The sequence below is a fragment of the Ursus arctos genome, unplaced genomic scaffold (genome assembly GCF_023065955.2).
Source record: "Ursus arctos isolate Adak ecotype North America unplaced genomic scaffold, UrsArc2.0 scaffold_10, whole genome shotgun sequence".
NCBI classification, from domain to species: domain Eukaryota; kingdom Metazoa; phylum Chordata; class Mammalia; order Carnivora; family Ursidae; genus Ursus; species Ursus arctos.
In genome coordinates this window covers 28,803,131-28,823,599 of record NW_026622764.1, presented here as the reverse complement: position 1 = coordinate 28,823,599, position 20,469 = coordinate 28,803,131, and the positions used below count along the sequence as shown (strand labels likewise).

The 20,469-nt window shown below is 36.0% G+C and overlaps 1 protein-coding gene across 15 annotated transcripts in view; it reads left to right on the top strand.

The window, feature by feature from the left end:
* Positions 1–20,264, top strand: part of SCEL (sciellin) — a 279,618-nt gene extending 259,354 nt beyond the window's left edge. For all 15 annotated transcript variants that reach the window (XM_048215675.2, XM_057307913.1, XM_057307882.1 and 12 more), the window contains 7 exons: positions 2,108–2,170; positions 7,995–8,087; positions 8,790–8,861; positions 10,786–10,860; positions 14,258–14,366; positions 16,817–16,919; positions 18,322–20,264. In XM_048215675.2, coding sequence (XP_048071632.1) covers positions 2,108–2,170; positions 7,995–8,087; positions 8,790–8,861; positions 10,786–10,860; positions 14,258–14,366; positions 16,817–16,919; positions 18,322–18,338 — 532 coding nt within the window. In that variant the 3' untranslated portion in view covers positions 18,339–20,264. The remainder of the gene's footprint in view (positions 1–2,107; positions 2,171–7,994; positions 8,088–8,789; positions 8,862–10,785; positions 10,861–14,257; positions 14,367–16,816; positions 16,920–18,321) is intronic.
* Positions 20,265–20,469: the final 205 nt, after the last annotated feature.

Here is a 20,469-nt window from a genome sequence, read left to right as displayed (position 1 = left end):
CACTGTGAGCCTAGATATGGGGAGAGCTGACTGCCTTAAAGGTTCAGGGTCTAATGTCTTCCCCTTGGAGGCCTCTTTAATATCTTTCCCCAGAGCTAGGTAAGGTTGTTAAAGATTTCTCCTGGAGAAGTAGAAAAAGAGAATCTAAACTTAATTTCCCAAATTCGTTTGGAGCAGCTTCTATGTACAAGGCCATGTAAGGCCATGGTAATGAGACTCTACTCTCAAGTTGTAGTGAAAACTACCAGTGTCCTTAAAAAATGGCACTCAATTCATCCTAGGTTAGCAGTGGAAGGAGAATCACTTGCTAGGACAAAATTCTAATTCCCCCAAGATTCACAGTTCTGGTGATCTCTCACTCTTTACTACTGCCAACCATCTCAGCTGGCACTCATAGGAAACTGGATTATGTAACATCATGATACATCTCTTCATTTCATTTCATTATCCCCAAGTATTTAGTAAAGTATTATTTTAAAATGATAAAAGGAGGACCACATAATGCCAGGTCTTTAAAATAGTACAGCGGCCCCCGAGGCCAAGAAGGGAGCCCTAATAATTAGCAAAGGACCATTCAGCAAAACCCTTCTGTCTCCATTTCTAAATTTGAACAATGTGATCTGGGAGGTTTCCTTACATAGTTCTAACAGTTACGTTGAGGGAGTCAGTTCTGAATTTTACATTATTCAGACTGCAGAATCAGATGATTATGACACTTCTGAGCTACTTCTGAAATCTTGTGCTTTTTACATGTATTAATTAGAATATTTTCCTGACTATAACTCACATTAAAAAATAATCTAACTAATTTCTACATTTTCAAAATTATGCAGCTAGTATTTTAAATGTGAAGTTTAAGTGTGACTATGAAAAGCTGCCTAATTTGCAGATTTATCAAGTATTAATGGTTTGGATGTTATATAAAAAGAGTATTAAATCTTGTTACACTACAGTAACATTTTATAGTATTTTTCATCCTTATCAATATTAATTTCTTGAGTAAGAGTCCATACTCGGATTCCATGTATAATAACCTTACTTAAATCTACTATTCACAATCACGAGAAGGGAGATTTATGAAAACTAGAGCTAATTCTAAAGGTGAAAAAAATTAGAGCAGAAATAAAAATGAAAAGGTTGTCCATCAAAATATTGGAATTAACAGTGCCTACTGCTATGTCACTGAACTCTTAGTAATTATCATTTACTCATGCTTATTCAGCTCACGCATTACTGGGGGCATTGTGCCATGAATTTTATTTACATTAGCTCATTCATTCTCACCACAACGTTATGAAATTAGATATGATTAGTCTAGTTTACAAAAGGAAGATTAGGAAGGTTGATTAGCCCAAGGAAATAAGGGAAGAGATGACTCCATTGTTTTGACTCCTAAACAAGGCTCCCAATCAATCAGGTTTATGACAAAGGTTTTTCCAAACTCATGGGGAAAAAAAAAATCAAGAACCACCAGTGTTACGACCAAATATATAAATAACTAATGTATGAATAACATACCGGAGGACATTGTGTATCATCGAAGTATATCAAATCATTAATGCAGCTCAAGATTCAAGAATCTAATTGTCCCATTTATCCTCCACATTATGAATTGTTTATTCAAATTTTGGGTTTCCTGTTTCGGTGATCTACAAAGCTGGAAAGAAGTCTCTAATTAAATATCCAAGAATTGATTTCAGATGGGCAGGTGGCTTGGCCTCAAATCTTGACTCTTTTACAAATTAGTTAATTGACCTTGGAAAATTCACTTAGCCTTCCTGAGCCCCAGATGCTGTCCTGCAGGATTTTGTGAGATCTGAATAAAATCATCCATGCGAAAACACATAGTACTCTGTGACACAAAGTTAGTAATCATTAAATGTTAACTGAATGGGACTATAAATCGGTTGTTTACTTTCAGGCCAGATTTCTTAGAACTTCTGAAAATTTAGTTATTTCTCTCTCACACATAATCCATTCTCTTAGATTTGAGTTGTATAGATCAAATAGCTCCCTGTCCGATTTCCAGTGTCCCATATAATATATATATATTATATTTATACATATTTGTATTATACATATTAATTATATATTTTTTCTCCTATAGAGACCAAGACCCGAAAAATGTAATTGAAGTAAATTCTAATGTGCCTAAAAATAAAAATGGAAGGTAAGACTTATTATACTTTACATTTTTGTTATCAATCCCATATATGCCTATGTAAATTATATAACCTTAGAAGATTTGCTGAGGAGTTGAATTGTATTATGGTATTTAGATATAAATACTACTGAAATATAAAAATCAGTATACAGGGTACTTAATAGTTCATATGGAAAAACGTTAACAAAGTTCAAATTCTGTTGGAATTTCTGACAAAGGGCCTTCTATTCAACTGCTTCATGTAAAAGGCATCATGGAAATTCAAAGCTCTGCACTTGGGCTGTGAAGATTTATTTTTACTTATTGTTGCTTGGTAGTTTTTCAGTGGTGCAGAAAGCACTCTGGGACTCTCTTCCTTGGATACCTAGTGCTAAAAGAATGCACAAATTCATCACAGCTACAAGACAGGACCTAGTTTTGAAATTTCTTTACACCACAGAGTAAAACGGCATTAAAACAGTTGTACTTTAGTTCTTCTTTTACAAGGAGAGTATAGCTTATAGAAGCTATACTTCATTGTTGTTACAGACTGTCTAAGAAAGAATTAAATTTTTTTTCCATGTTTTGCAATCTGCCCCCCCCCAATATGGGAGACCCAAAACCAGTAGGTTCCTATTTTTTACCTTCATAAGGTGCAGTTGTCTTTTCTATTAAAATTCTTTTTATGCAGTGAAATGATATTGTCAATATTGTGTGTGGAGAGTGGAAAAGCAGGAAGAGATCCAGGTCACTTTTTCCCCATAAAGTCTACAGAAGACTTGCATCTAATGGGTAGTTTCTTTCTGTTCCCTTAATTCTCTAAATCATCTTCTGCCTTCTCTTCCTGTGATCACACAAAAGCCTTTGATAAAACGAGGGAAGGTAAATTTTCAATAGGATCTGTTTATCTTAGAAAAACCTCCACTATTTTGGGAATAGTTAACCAGTCTTCCAGATAATTCAAGTATTATCTCTAAGTGATCAAGGTAAAAAAAAATTACAAGTAAATGATTATGTATGATTAAGGAACTTCTCATTTAATATGATTTGAGAGATGCTCCAATTTCAGTGTGGCTTTTCCACAAAATGGGTTTTATTGGAAGGATTAATGAAGAAATGAAATTTTATGGAAATTTAAGAGCAGGAATTGTAGCATGGCCAGGCTTCATAGAAGCCTGAACTGGAAGGCTGTTCCCTCTTGGCCAGAGAACATTCCATCAGGAATCCCTGAACATTAACCCTAGTTTTTTGTCATTACTGTAGCTCAGCTACTCCCTGAATTTTGGATCCTCCCTATTTTTCTCCCACTCTTCCTTCTGCCTGTTGGCTTCCTTATTCTCTTCTCTGTATCTGTTTGATAACCAAGATTCTTTGCTGCCTCCTCATACCTGGAGCTTACTCTAGCTTTCCAAGGTCTGTCTGGCCTTCTAAAGCAAGGCAGTGTGGGCTTGGCCATCTGCATTGAAGACAGCGTGTAGATGGAAAGCACCATGGTTGACAATAAGGTGCACACAGTCTCCTTCCCCTTCCTGCAATTTCATCTGTGTCTCCTGCCTGGCATAATCCAACGATGACATAAACATTCACAAATACACCCACTCTTTCCCCAGGGAGAAGGGAATCAGCACATTCGGTGAGGCCTTAAGTACCACCACTACAAGACTGTTGATCCCTGAGTTCTGCTTTCAGGTGGTGTTTATTCCCCTTCAATTCTACCATAATCCTGTATATGTACGATTTCTTGTGGTTCTGCTATTAAAAATTAAATGGAAAATGTCACCACCACCCTGGCACTGACAGAACAACTACATAAAAATTTTCACCTGGAAAAGAGTGGAAAGAAATCGCTGGGCCCAACTTTTGTGCCCATGGATTCTGGCTGCAAAAAGGACTGTCAAATTGGTGAATGGGTTAATCTTGAACAGAAAGAAAATTGAGAAAATTCGCAGACAATAAGAGACTTGACTAAGTGTGGAAGGTTAGTAATTTAGAGAGGTGGGATGAACCCAAGTGTTCTGGTAGCAAGTTCTCTCATTTTTTTTACAGTAGAGTACTTTTTAAAAAATATCTAAAATTTGAAAATTTTACAAGAGCTTAAGAACTTAACATTTTATAGAAGTAAATATACCACATATACAAAATAGTAAGCTCTTAATAAGATTTTATTCTTTACGCAAAAAAGATTTATAAAGTTTGCAAGGGTTTCGATGTCTATCCATTGAAATTGTTTTAAGATGTTTAATGTCAGGCTGCTAAGGTGAAGTTAGTAAGACGATGGAAATCTGAATAAGCGTCCGGGGCCAATCTGCTAAACTGAGACTTGATTCACTTTAGGAATGCACTCACTTTGTATAGTGATTGGATGTCCAAGTGAATGTATGTTTCTACTCAGTATATTCATGCAGTTGGGCAACCATCACCACAATCCATTTTAGAAAATGTTTATCACCTCAAAAAGAAACCCCATACCATTAGCAGTCAGACATCGTTTTCTCCCCAGCCCCTCGTCCTAGGCGACTGCTAATCTATTTTCTGTCTCTATGAATTGCTTATACTGAACATTTCATATAAATGGAATCATACGATATGTGGTCCTTTCTGACTGGTTTCTTTCACTTTGTATAATGTTTTCAAGGTTCATCCATATCATAGCATGTATCAGCATTTTATTTCTTTTTATTCCCAAGTAGTATTTATTCTATTATATGGCTAAACAGCATTTTGTTCATTCGTCAGTTGATGGGCATTTAAATTGTTTTTGACTTTTGGATTGTATTTAACTGTTGTGAACAATGCCATCTATATAACTTTTTGTTTGGGATGTGTTTTCATTTCTCTTCTTTTTTGTTTTTGTTTTTGGCCCATTTCTCTTGGGTTTATACCTAGGAGTGGAATTGCTGGATTGTGTAGTAACTCTATGTTTAACCATCTAGGGAACTGCCAGACTGTTTTTCAGATCAGCTGTACAATTTTATACTCTCTCTGGCAAGTATGAGGGTTCTAGATAGGTAAATTTTCAAGGTGAATTTCCAATGCAGGAAATATTTTCTCAAGAGGAATTCCATTAGGAATTCTGTAAGCTCTTCCACAGTGTTTGAGTTTATATTTTATAGTTTATATTTTGTTATTTAATTAAGACAAAACTATGACTATTAATTGGAAGTTACAATTCAACAATTTGTTTTAATGAAGAATAGCTTCTTAACCATAATACTGTTGAACAACGAACATTGTTGAGTCATGAGTTCTCCTTTATGAGGATTATTCAAGGCATCTGAGACAAATACTTGAGCAAATGTTCCTTGATTGCACCAGTTCCCAAACTTTAGTGTATGTCACATCCACCTGCTGGCCCAGGGATCGTACCTGAGAACCAGTGCTCTTTTGGGTAAGATGTTGGGCTGCCCAACCTGTAAGGTGGTGGTTCTCAACCTTAACTTGCACATGAGACCCACTGAAGAGGCTTAAAAGAATCCCAGTGCCCAGGCTGTAATTCAAGCTAATTAAATCAGAATAGCTGGATGTGGGACCCAGTAGCTTTATAAAAAGCACTACAGGTGATTTCATTGGTTGACAAAGTATTTTCTAACTATTTCTATCATTCTAAATAATAAAAAAAAATAGCATTACCACTTATTGGCATCAAGATAGAATTTCCTATGTAACATCTATCACGAAGAACAAAACAAAAAAACAAACAAACAAACTTGGCAATGATCACAGACCCTAGGAGACTAAAGAGACATGATGGTTTTGTGGAAGATCTGTCCTGGTTCTGATTCTGGAACTGAAAAAGGACATTGGTGGAAAAACGGACGAAATACAAACAAAGTCTGTAGTTTAATTAATAGTATTGTATCGATGTTGATTCTTCAGTTTTGACAAACGTACCATGGTTATGTATGATAATAGTATTAGGAGAAGCTGGGTGAAGGGTAGACACAGATTGTCCACACTGTCTTTGCAGTTTTTCCATACATCTAAAATTACTCCAAAATAAAAGGTCCATTTTTTTTTTAATCTATCATCTTCCAAACCTACTGTTGGAGCAAAATCCATGAAAGAGTTTGTCATTCCACATTTCAAATTTGTTTACTAGAATTTGGTTTCTGTTCACAATTATAAAAATTAAATCTTCATGAAAGCATAGTCATTAGTCTCATTATAAACACAACTGGGAAATGCTACTCGAATTATCACTCTGCCTGGGCCGCCATAGCAAAATATCACCGGCCGAGTGGCTTAAACAACAGAAATTTATTTTCTCACAACTCTGGAGGCTAGAAACCCAAGATCAAGGTGTTGGCAGGTTTGGCTTCTCCTGAGGCCTTTCTCCATGGCTTGCAGATGGCCACGTTCTCACTGTGGCCTTGCATGGCCTCTCCTCTGTATTTGCACAAACACACACAGAGTTCTTATGTCACTTCCTCTTCTTAAAAGGACACAGTCCTATGGTCCCCCCCATGACCTCACTTAACCTTTTTTACCTTCTTATAGGCTCTGCCCCCAAATCACATTGAGGGTTAGGGTTTCAACATATGAACTTAGGGGGGAGACAATTCAGTCCATAACAGAACAGTTCGCAAATTATTTCCCTTTCCTATTTGCTGATTTTGCTAACTGGTGATATTTGATTTTATGCTGCTGAGGATGGTGCAAACACATTTCAAACTCACTGACAACCTTTGTTCTTTGAAGCTATGGATCTGTTAAAATTGGATCTTGTATTGTATATGATATGATTTAAATATTTCCAAACAACTGCTAACTAGGTTTATAATTCCTGGAATGACATATTCTAATAATCACATTAGAAAATCTTCTAATGTTAATTCTTTCTCATTACTTAGTATCATTTTAATGTAGCTGTATGTTTTGTGAAACATCTGTCTTGAAACTAGAAGATGAGTTTCTGTATGCGTGAGATAATATGTGAACAAATGTTTTCCTCTTCTTTAAGAGCTATCTGGGAATGGAAGGAACAGTGTGTTTAAAAATGATAAGGCTTGATTAAGATCTAAGCTGTCCTCTTGGTTTTCACATCTCTTCTATATCAGAGTTTACTGACCTGGAGGGAGAAAAGTGGCTAAAATTTTTACTATTCCTGCATTAAAATTTTCCTCTGGAGGAAAAAGAAAATATGCCTACACTTAGTTAAGCATAGTGGTATTTTTTAGTTAGCAGAAATCTAGGTCAGGGTTCTGTAATCTTCAAAATATTGCTTTCCATTAAAAACAAGATGGGAACTGTAATTCCCAAAAGCAACCCCTGGATAAATTTCATCAAAGTGATAAACTCCAGATAGATTATAAATGAGCCGTATGGACTATGAGAAACAAACTGAGGGCTTCAGAGGGGAGGGGGGTGGGGGAATGGGATAGACCGGTGATGGGTAGTAAGGAGGGCACGTATTGAATGGTGCACTGGGTGTTATACGCAACTAATGAATCATTGAGCCTTACATCAGAAACCGGGAATGTACTGTATGGTGACTAACATAATATAATAAAAAATCATTAAAAAAAAAAATAAATGAGCCGTTTTCTACAGTGGCACTGCTGGTGTGACAATGTTTTTGGAACCAATTTCAAATGGTTTTTGCCCTTGGTGAAAAGGAATTCTATCCTAGTGTTGGATAATATGACACATGCCTGTAGATTATTCTTAAAGGTAAGACAGTGTTGGCTGTGGAGAGTAAAACAGTACATGTGTACTATCTGTGTATCTGCACAGAAACCAGACAAACGTAAAGAGGTTCACTGTATATAAAGAATGTTAACTGAACAGAGTTTTAATAAGACAAAAACTTTTAAGTGGCCTTAGAAATGCCAAATTGTGTTTGCTTTCCCAGGTTAGATGGCCAAGTCAGTGGGTCCACTGATGCTTTAAACAAGCAGCTCGCCGGAACTCCTGCCCATTCATATGAAGCCGGGAAGAATCTCAGGTACTGTAGCCAATTATAAACAAATGACAGGACTGTTCTCCTTCTGTTTTTAAAAATCATCTTATATATAACCCGACCCCTCCTTTGAAATGCATGAATTTCCAATTTTATCAGTGGCTATACGTAAACAGCTTCACACAAAGGCATTAAGTTAGCAACTTAGTCACTGGGAAGTTTTGATATCTGGATAGGAAAGTGTAAATGTGATTTTTCCCTGAAAATTTCACATTTTTTTTTAAGAGCCTGTTTGTGACATTGGTGTTGATATTCTTTAGGTAGATTTAAAGGTGTCATTAAATTAGATGTGATCATGTTAGTTCATTAAGGTCAACTTTTGGAGGTTTGTGGGGAAAGTTATGGCCTGGAAATACGAATGAGACACCAGGGAAACAAACACTAAAATGTATTACACAGATATTCCAAATAATGTTCATGCTCTACGGCAGATTTTCTGAGGAACCAATTTTCATAGCAGCATTCTGGAAGTAGGCTAAGACAGTAGAAGCTAAGAACAAAATCTGAAGATATAAAGAAATTTTGCAGAAGTGGATTAATACCCCTTTAACAATTACATTTCAAAAGTTATAATTGAAAAGGAATATATAAGCACTATTTTTTTGCATTAAATTGGATAATAGCCTTGTTGTTTTCATTACCCTTGTAAATAAACTTTAAACATCAAGTAAATGGTTTGTATTGCAGCTTCAATGCTGAAACCAGGCATGCAGGACCAAAGGATACCTTTGTGTATACAAGGACATACGTGGAGAACAGGTACTGGAAATTTATTTAACATATTTTGCTACAATTATTCTAATTTTGAAATAATCTGTGTGTAAGAAGAGATGCTATTATTTTGGAGTAAGCTTGATTTTTTCAAATAGAAGACCACATAAGAGTATATGAAGTTGTAGGTATGTAATTCTTTATAATGTTTCCAGTATTAAGTAGTTGGCAAATAATCATAAATAGTCATTGGATGAACCAAATACTTGAATATAAAAAGTGTATGCATAATAGGATAACCATTTGTTAGTTCTCATATAATCGTATATAACTATATGTTTATAACAAAAATACACAATGCAAAATTACACAAAATTACTTGAATATTCCTATGCTAATTTCAGGTCCCACTTAAATTAAATAGTGCTATATACTACTCTTGTTCTATCTATTGTTGTTTGCCTCTATTCTGAAATAAGGGGTATTACTTTAAGTAGATACACTCTGGCCCAAATTACAGAGAATGGATATCCCCAAAAATCTGCTGCTTGGAGTGATGGATGTTGAGGAAAATGTCAACCAAGGTCATTAATTCACAACCTACTCCATTTCAGGGAGTACAAGAAGAAGAATTGGCCTAACTGTGGGGTTATATACTGATGGGGAATACAAATGAGTTCTACGTGACATATGTGTTAACCAGAGCCCATTCCAGAGAAGGGAGAGCATCTCTAGAAAGGGGTCCCTGAAAGGACTCAAGGAACCTCATTATATGTCAGAAATGGGACAATTTTCCAAAAAAAGGTTTTCCAAAAGCACACATAATTTACCTTATAAAACGCTGCTTCAAGTTTGATTTTTCTGCTGAATCTAATTCTCCCTAAACTGTGCACTGACGTTGCGGTATAGTGTGGAGGTCCTGGCGTCAGATTTGGGTTTGAATCTGTGTCATTTACTCACCATGTGGTCTTGGCAAAAGCTACTTAATTTCTTTACATCTCAGTTTCCTCATCAATAAATGGGAGTAATAATATACGTATCCTGCACAAATGTATGTGAACTCTTACTTAGCGTTGTGGGTTACGTATTCCAAATAGAGTCTATTTCTGAACACAGTCTGCCTATGGGCAATTTGGAGGGAGAGAGAGATTTCCTATTTAAAAATCCCAGGTGAAGGTTGTGGAATTACCATGCACTGTATGAAATAATGGGAATGTATTGCTTCCAGCCTTAATATACTCCCAGGTAGCATAAGTACTTGGGAAGCAATTAAGAGCTGCCAGCTGGTTAGCGCTTGCAGATTTCATTTGTCTCCTAGAAAGACTGACATTTACAAACTGGGGCAGTCTGAGAAATGGAACAAAGAGGACTTAAAATTACTTTTTCTTTCTTTTTCTTTTCTTTCTTTTGTTTTTTTTTTGTTTGTTTTTGGGTTTTTTTTTGTTTTTTTTTTTTTTTTTTTTTTGCTTTCATGCTGGACTATTTTTTCTCGGATGTTTTCAAGTAAAAATAAACTTTTCTACAGCTTTCTCTAGAAGTTCAAGAGTCTGCTTCTCTACCTGAATGGTGATGTTTGCATGTGCTTACACTGGCTCATGCTTTGTGTATTTCCTGTTCTCTGTTAGATTACATGTGGCTTTCTTTCAGTAAATGAATGAGGGAGGGGCAAGTATAAACTTCATGAAAAAGGATAACTTCTTTTCCCGTTCACACTTGTTCCTTTTTCCCTACCCTGTTCTCTATTTATTTCAGTAGATATGTCAGCTTACGTCACCTTGCAGGTGATTTGTATATTAGCACTTCCTTATATTAAAAAAAAAAAGATGTTAGTATATGATGTTTGTAACACCACAGAGAAGAAGAATAAGGCTACATGAGGAGGTGTGTGTACTTTGTCATCTGCATGTAGGTGTGAGCAGTAAGACTAGGGAAATAGCCCAATTCTCACATGTCCTTACATGTTTGTTTCTAGTAAATCACTGAAGGATGGATATCGGGAGAATATCTCTGGAAAATACATACAAACTGTTTATTCGACTTCAGATAGGTGAGTTTTTCTATATTTTCACACCTAAAAGTATACATACACACATAGTTAAATGTACGTATGTACACTTATATATACATATATGTGTGTATATACACTTTTATATATAATATATTTTATGTATTTTAGTGTATACGTATCTATGTGTGTATGTGTATATATATTTCCACATATATATTTTATATTCACATTCGATATATTTTTATTATATATATAATATTGAAATATGTGATTCTTGTTGTCCATTGCACTTAGAGATGGCACTCCTGACGGTGATTGTCATACGTGTGTACGAATAGAGCAACGTACAACGACCTCTGCATCCAGGAATTAATTCTTTGGCTTCCTGGCTGTTGCTGCTCTTTGATTTTGATGTACTTGATGTACTTGATTCCAATAGAGCTTTCCGTGCCTTCCAGCTGCCTCCCAGGCCAGCCCCTCCGCTATTGCTGATGCCCCAGAGTCCATGTGAATGCCACATGTTTAGTGTCCAGGCTTCACTGCATCACTTGACTGTGCCTTCAACCCTCCCTCCCTGTGGTTTTCCAGAGCCAGCTCACCTTACAAACAGCTGTGTGGATATGCTGCTAGGACCCGCTCTGGGCCCACACTCACTTCTCAAGACAGGGGTTACAATGCATAGCAAGTTAGTTCCGGTACACGGACGCCAGGCTTTTGCTGTTGGTGATCCCCTTCTTACCATTTAATGTTCAGTGGGGCACATAGGGGATGCTCATGAGAATATAGCCTGCAGGTTTCTAGTGGACTAAATGAAAATAATTATCATTTCAACCCAACCACTGGAAAGCAGCTGTAATGCAAATGTACAACATTTTACGGATGGCGTTTCCTTGTAGCCGAGGCTGGACATATGATTTATTGAGGGTGAGGGCATATCTTATTTTTATGCACAGCCTCAGCCTGTAATGCAGTGTTTGGCACCTAACAGGTACTCAGTAAATGTTTTCAGAAAAAATAAACTAATGCTCGTTTGCTAAGAAAAATACGGATGGGCCAAGCATCAAAATTATATCCTCTTTCTGTCCCTTTTCTAAGATCTAGTACCAACGATCTTCCGAGTATCTTCCCTTTAAGTCACATTTCCTCCAGGAATATACAATAATCTATGCAAGCAGTAGAATTACAAATACTGTCTAGATAACTAAAAACAAATAAAAAAAACAGAGCTTTTTTTTTTCCATAATGCTTTGAAAAAGGTCTTTGATTAACAGTATGATCTTAATAAGGACGACACCAACATCAGAACTGTCCCTGGGCTTACGTTGTTGTTAGCTTAAGGAAGGATAACATTCTTCACAAAAGTATTGCTCTTAATATGAAGAATTTCAGTTCTGTTACTCAAGTGGTCCTTGAAATGTTTTTTAGTCATCAGAGCAAAAGTCAATTCTCTGTAAGACCAGTTAAGCAACTTTTTTGTTGGTTATTGTGTGAAATTAGCTAAATCCCCAGAGTTCTTATCTAAGCATTTCAATCCCATTTAAAGTGGCTTCCCACTTTACAGGATAAAGACTAATTCCTTTGCACAATTATTTATGGGCCTTTAGAACTTGCTCCTGCTGAATATTGACGGGTGTTTAATCACTCCAGATACCCTCTTGGGTACACCCTGTTCACTCTGCGTGGAATTCCTCTCCCCTGCCCCTCTGCGCCTCCCTGAGCTCACCTTGAAAGCCCCTCTGTCTTCAAGCTTTAACTCATGCGGCACTTTTTCCAACAAGGCCTCCCTGACTCCACCCCGGGGACTAGTTGCTTTGTTGGCCATGCTCTCCTAATTCCCTCCATGTATCTGTAATATGCTGTGATCATCGAATCATACGCTTGGCCACCCTCATGGAAAGAAGGAGACGGTCTCACTCTGTATTCCCAGCTTCTCCTTCAGTGCCTTTGGAAGGAGAATAGAGAGTGCCTGTGTTCTACTCTTGAAGTGCTTACAGTCTTACATGGGGAATTTAAGTGTGTGTGCACACATGTATGTATGTATATGAATTAGCCATAGACAAGTATTTGCCCAGAATATACAAGGAAGTACCTTTAGAGTTAATTGAAAGAGGAAAATATGTATTGATATATATAAGAACTAGGAAGAGGTTCCTAGAATGACTGAAAGTATAAAACCAGACAAGTTTCATCTACTTGAATCTCTTCTCCTACCTCCTCCTTCCATCCATTTTCCCTCCTCTCTGCTTCTAGTCCTGGGCTTGATCCTAGGAGCAAGGCTCCCGGGCATGACTAGTTCACTTTCCCATGGGGAGCCTGGTAGTCTTCATGGGCAGGCCTAGGTGGCACAGGGACTCTGGGGCCACACTGCCTTCATTCAGATCCTGCTGCTGCCACTCAGCTGGCTGCATGACCACAGCAAATTTCTTGCCCTTCCGTGCCTCAGTTTCTTTTTCTGCAAATTGATGTAAAAATAATAGTACTTGCTTCTCAAACATGTTGTGAAAAATAAATGAGTTTACACGAGCCAGGTGCATTGAAAGCACACGGACTGTATAAAGCATATTAGCACTATATAAATATTGGCTATTTTTATTTTACCACCCCATTGTGTATGTAGCCTGCCTGCTAACACCCTGAAGCTAGTGAACTTTGCAAGGTGCTATTTAAGGCAGTCCTAGTACCTTCCCAAAGGAAAAGAATCACTGAGCTGTTGGCCTTTCATAAGGCGCTGACCCGAGGTCTTTTGGACTTGCTGATCATATCTGTGGTTCATTAGTTATTGAACATTATTTTTCCAAAATAAATAACAAAACTCTCTTTTTCTCATCAAATTTGTGGAGGGGTTGTATCTTGTTGGAGAACATAAATTTTGTCATGAAAGCTAGCCCTGTATTCTGAGTCTTAAGATGACACCAAGAGATTTGTTATAGGGGAGCATTTTGGGGACTTTAGACCCTAGAGTCTGGAGTACCACGGACCCATCATTTGTGAATTTACCAAAACACTTTTGAGTGGATTTGTATTTTTGTCCTATTGAATGTTTTGAGAGCTAAAATTTTATATTAATCTACAGTATAATTTTTCTATGACATATGCAAATTAATAATTCAAAACCCTCTTCTAGCTTCAAGGGGTACTCATGACCTAGTTCAGTTAGGAAACTGTGAACATCTTTGCCCTGCCCAGATGCACTCTTGATTGCTAATGAATTAATAATTTGAGAATTTCCTTCATGTTAATTCTTTGATATCATTTTGAGGTAACTAGAAGAATCAATTCTATCAATAGAATAAGTAAGTCCCAAATGTTCCCTGATTTTCATACAATTTCCTAAAGTATCAACATAATTAACATATCATTTCCACATGACTTTATGGGGAGTACATCGTCTCTTGCATGATGACAAATTTATTTGTAATTGCTTACATCCCTATAGGTCTGTCATTGAAAGAGATATGTGTACTTATTGCCGGAAACCTTTGGGCACAGAAACAAAAATGATTTTAGATGAATTACAAATTTGCTGCCATTCTACTTGCTTCAAGGTAAGGATATGTTTATTGCAGTTAACGAAATATAAAACTGCATAATGACCGGAATAAAAATAATTATTTAATGAAATACATGAGATGAAGTTAAGGCCTTCAGAAACACTCTAATCCACATTAATAATGTACTACTTAAGTATTTCTCAGAGTTCTGAGGCCTGAACCTCAAAGGTTTATAATTACTATCTTGGCTTTAGGCTTAGAGTTGATTACTGACACATTTATTACTCTTACCCTAGAGATTTAAATCTGTAAAAATATAAACACTTGTTCTCTTTATAAAAGTTTTTGCAACATTTTAATGAATCATGCATTGCATAAAAAAAGATCATGATTTCTCAACATTTGCAGCAACATGGACGGGACTGGAGGAGATGATGCTAAGTGAAATAAGTCAAGCAGAGAAAGACAATTATCATATGGTTTCACTCATTTATGGAACATAAGAAGTAGGAAGATCGGTAGGAGAAGGAAGGGAAGAAGAAAGGGAGGGGTAAACAGAAGGGGGAATGAACCATGAGAGACTATGGTCTCTGGGAAACAAACTGAGGGCTTCAGAGGGGAGGGGGGCGGGGAAATGGGATAGGCTGGTGATGGGTATTAAGGAGGGCACATATTGCATGGTGCACTGGGTGTTGTACGCAAGTAATGAATCATGGAACTTTACATCAAAAACTAGGGATGTACTGTATGGTGACTAACATAATATAATAAAAAAATATTTTTTTAAAAAAGATCATGAAATCCAAAAAGAAAAAGAAATTGTTGAGAAGAGAACTAGCAGCTTTTTACATGAGCCATGAAATTAGGACTGATAAGCTTAAGAATAGTTGAAACTCAGTCTGCTTTTGAGAACATGATTCGTTATAACTAACTGTGGCTTAATATGAGAAAAGTAAAGCTTACGTAGTAGAATGTTTCAGTTTGTGGTTATACGCCATTTCTTTTGCTTCTCACATTAATATTGGGTAGGTCAACATGACAGTTGTTGGTATAACTGGCTGAGCACTGAATTGGGAATCTGAAGGCCTGAGTACGGGTTCTGACTTCCACTAACTGTGGCTCATTTTGGACCAGCACCTAATTAGCTTGGCTTCAGTTTCCTTCTCTGTGAAATGAGGTAGTGGTTCTCAACCAGACTAGTGGTTCTCAACTCGGGCTATACACTATAATCATCTGGGGGCAATTAGGAGAAAAATAGGATGCTTGGGGACCAGCCCCAATTAAATAAAAAATCTCAAAGATGATCCCTGGGCATTTGTATTTTTTAAAAGCTCCTTGGATAGATCTAAGGGCAACCAATTTAAGAATCATTTGCCTAAATCCAAGGGGCCTTTCTGTGCTGATGTTCTGTGGTTGATATAAATTACCTAATGCAGTCAAGTACATGTGACACTTGGACAACTGATTGCTACTCCTTCAATTAGCTTCAGACAGTGACACATAGCAATTAGATATATGATGCCTCATTTTGGGAAAAAAAATCCAATATAGGCCATAATATATAGAATTCCGTATAAAATTAAATGTGAAAATTGCACAATTACTTAATTATGAGAAAATGAAATTTCCTTTTAGTTATGAAAATTTGCTCAATAAAAGTCCACAGCTCTTTATTTAAAGTTGTTATGCAGAAAACTTTTTAAAATCAGAGAATTCTCCCGATTATTTCTTTTGGTAAATAACAATAATTTCCCTTTATTATATTTTGGATGATTTATTTCCATTTTCAATTTAATTATAAAATACGACTGAGAATAAAAATGCCCCCACACTCCTCGGAAAAGATGTATTACTCTTATAGCCATGATAATAGAGAACCACCTGGACTTGTTTGAATATATTGAATTGATCAATGATAATTTGCTTCAGTGAACTCACTTCTGAAAACCATCCAATCAGTGACGGCCTCATGCTTGAAAGTCAGCCATTCGGCAGTGAACTTGTTTCCAAAGAACACAGGTCAACACTTTTCTGCCTCCATAACCAACACAACACAAAACAAACTGTTCCCTAAAACATATGTAATATCAGAGGTCTGTTTTGTCCAATGAGACTGTAATTGGACAGCATAACTCTCCCTCAGTAAACAAATATGCTTTGTGTTTTTGTTTGAGATATAGAGTGGTGGTCTTGTCATAGGCATAACCAATTTTTGAAAATTTGTTATCTACTCTATTGTGAGTTAAGTAGAAGCTTCAGTGCTATATCTGCCCTGAAATGCACATTTTTAGAGTAGAGAGATGTTGTGAGAATTTATTTGAAAAGTTCAACATTAGGATCCTGGACAAGTACATTCTCATTTTCCCTGTGGGTTCTCTTTCAACTGAGTGTTGTTATGTAGGATGGTACTGAATGAATTGAAAGGGCTTTTCTATCCTGTTACACTGAGAATCTAGACTTCATATATAATGTGTATACACTTCATATATTGTTTTTTTCTTTAGTGTGAAATATGCAAACAGCCTTTGGAAAACTTACAAGCGGGTGACAGTATTTGGATTTATAGACAGACAATACACTGTGAACCTTGCTACTCTAAAGTCATGGGTAAGTGTTAAGCTCTTTAAGAGCTTTTACTAATATTAAGGAGCACTTAATATTATTGAAATGAAGGATTTCAATAAAGTAAAAAATATTTTAATAATTACATTTAGTTAAGAGTTCAGCTGAAGGTAGTTAAACTATCATAGTATTTTAAGGTATAAAATCAGTCAACATATATTATTGTCTTCCTGATTATCAGACCAGGCATAATACAACTAAGTTTAAAGAAGTCACTTATTTTGGAAAGTTTTTTTATTTTTTCTAAACAAAAATAAAGATCTTTGCTCAGATAATTGTTTGAAGTCCATTTCTGTGAATGACCTTTTATATTTGCATTGAAATATACTTTTGTACCTAATTTGGCTATTACACTAAATGATTTTCAATGTTATTTTTAAATGGAAAGTTTAGAGCTAGTTCTATATAATTCTATATTAAATATAGCATCTAAGCATTTTTATGAGCTCTTAATTGGCATAAATGATATGAGAAGAAAACACTAAGGATTTACACTTTTAACTCATTTTCTTTAAACAGTGTGAAAACTTTAAAAGTTGATCTAAACGCTATGCAGAATGTACACTAAGTTAGCAAAATAAAATCCTATGAAACTTGATTAGTTTTTAATAGCCAGTATCAGCATTTTATTTTTAATTTGATGGTACCTAGCTAGAATAACCGAGATGATACTGGATAGCGGGTCAACAGCACTACGTGAGGGCACGTTCCCTGAGGTCTTACTGGCGTGGTGAATAAAAGAGGAGCATGTGAGATTCTTACATGGGATCCAAAATATGGAATTTAATGACAAATGTGTGACATTAATGAGGCACTGGGAGGCTGCATCAGGAAAAGTCTCTGAGAAATACTCAGAAACCCACGTTCCATCAGGCTGCAGTATCAATTACAAGAACAAACCTAATTATATTCATACTTTGCTTTCTATTTTCTGCTTTCCCCAGCCAGTTCCCATATTCCTTTTTCTTCTTAATTTAGCAGTCTTATTATGATCCAGTATTATATCAAAGGCCATGGTGTGCATGGTGGCCCTCTAAAACTTTCAGTCTTCTAGAAATCCAGGACATGGCTTAGGAGATATGATTACCAAAAGACTCAGAAGTCTTTGTGTCCTCCTCCCTGTCTAGGTGCACTCCCTATGCATTGCATTTTTTATAGTAAAGACATGATTCTCAGGCATCTCATAAATATAAGTACCAGGCATTGGTAACTTTGTGCTTACAGTGTCTGACCAAAAGCCATAGTGATGAATGCAGTGGAAAGAAAAAATAAAATGCTTAACCCAACACTACCCCGTCAATGAATAGTTATTTAAAAATTGTTAATTACAGGCTTATGTTTGTACTGAAGTTATATTTCTAACTGTTATTTTCTTTAAAAATTTCAGCAAAGTGGATCCAATAATTCTGGCACATGGAAATCAAGAGAAAAGCATTCATTAGGAAGTTAAAATTTTATTTTAAGAATATGTCATCTAGAAAAGCTTTTATACTGAAGATCGACTCTTGTATACAACTAACAATTCTGCTAGTGCATAAATAATCTAATTGCCTTCAATAAGGTCATATACATAAAGGAAACCATCTGGTATCTGGCTAGATTTAGCCATGAAAAATTCAAGTGGTTCCAGTTACCAATGTCAAAGGAATGATGCTTCTGATGGCAGTGAGCTGTGTCAACCCTTACTAGATCCATCCCTGCCCCGTATGTGGGCTGCACATCGTGGCTGCCATTATAGATAAGTTTCCTTTTTCTCATCTTTGTTTCCCTGAGGCTTTGGATTTACAGACATTATTGACATCCTGACAAACTGCCAAAAAAGCAAAATATGTTTCTTTTATGCTCAAAAGAAATATTGATAGAAAATTTTTTATGAGGTTTGGCAGAAAGCTGTTTCATATAAAGTTGTATGAACCTCGGAGAATCACTTGACCCTTCCAGACAAAATGATTTCTAAGGTCCCTTTCTGCTCCCCAAATTATCTGATTCTAAAGCACGTGTTGTTTTCTCTTCAAAAGTCTATTCGAATATGTGTTTGTTAAGCATATTGAACTAAATAGTACATCTAAACAATTTAATGATATTCTTCAATTTGCCACAGATATAATTTTTATAGAATGTTTTAAAAGCAGAAACATGGATTTATGGGTAATGGGTAAAATCACATGATGTGTATAGTTGACATATTATAAATTGTTAAATTTTCTTTGCATGCATTTCCAAATCCAGGTATATGAGTAATCTCTGAGAAATAATGGTTGTAGATTACAAAGACATGTTCTTTTGCTTGTGGCATCTATTCACATAACATAGCACTTTACAGTTACAGAGAGCTTAGAAATAAAAATAAAATGAACTGCCAGTTACACAGAATCTTTTTGTGGAGTGTCTATAAATAACAGTCACTGACATTGATGTCGTCAATTACGGAGATCACAATTTATTATATTCTATGCCATGCTGGTTAACTTAATTCTTGAACTACTTGAGTTATAGCTTTTATTTCATTATTATTATTATTATTATTATTTTTTAGAGAAGCACAGTGGGAGAGGGACAGAGGGAGAGAGAGAGAGAATCCCCGTCAGGCTCCGCGGCCAGGGCAGAGCCCGACACAGAGCTCCATCTCAAGACCCTGAGATCATGACCTGAGCTGAAATCAAGAGTGGGTGGCTTAACTGACTGAGTCACCCAGGTGCTCTACAGCTTTTATTTTTAAGAGCTTTTTCTTGAGGAATTGAAAATTCAATAATCTTATGTGAGGAACTAGTATTATTGTGAGAAATTGAACTTACAAACTATTTTGTATGCACATAGCAACTACTTTCTCAAAAGAAAGCATACAGAACATTGAAGAGAGGGCAGAATTTTAGGGAAGTGTAAGGTAGTTGTGAAAAACTGACATCAACTAGGGAGATTAAATGATCATCATGGCTTTTTCCAAATGTTGATAAATTTAAAGAATTATTCTTCTGTGTAATGATTTCAAGCATCTGTTCCTCTTAGAGACTGGTCCGCAAAGCATTAAATACAAAACGCTTATCAAAATACAGCAATGTATAATTGTTGTCCTATGGAGAGGAAGCCAGAAAAAACAATTAATAATAATTTGATATTCATTAATTCATGCTTGATGAGAAGCAGTGGTAATTGAGCCATATGTTTTATTGTTCTTTTATTACATGCTATCAGAGTGGATCAAAAGAAATAATTTTCTTAGGGTTGGAATTTGTGGCAGAAAAGGATGGATGGAAGAGTATCCCTCCCTTTTATTTAAAGTGTATTAACATCTCAATGCCTTTGTAGTAATTAAAAATCATTTGAATATCATTTTAGAAGTATTCTACTTTTTAGTGCTTCATTTAAAAAAAACTTAAAAGGAACATATTTCTCACTTTTCTGTAGCTGTTTAATGGACCCTTTCTTCTATAATAATGTATTAAATTAAACCAAAAGCTGTTGTAAAAATGGAATAAATACAGAGTGGAGAGAGCAAGGCTTCCAATTCCCTAAGACCACTTCATTATGTCTGGCT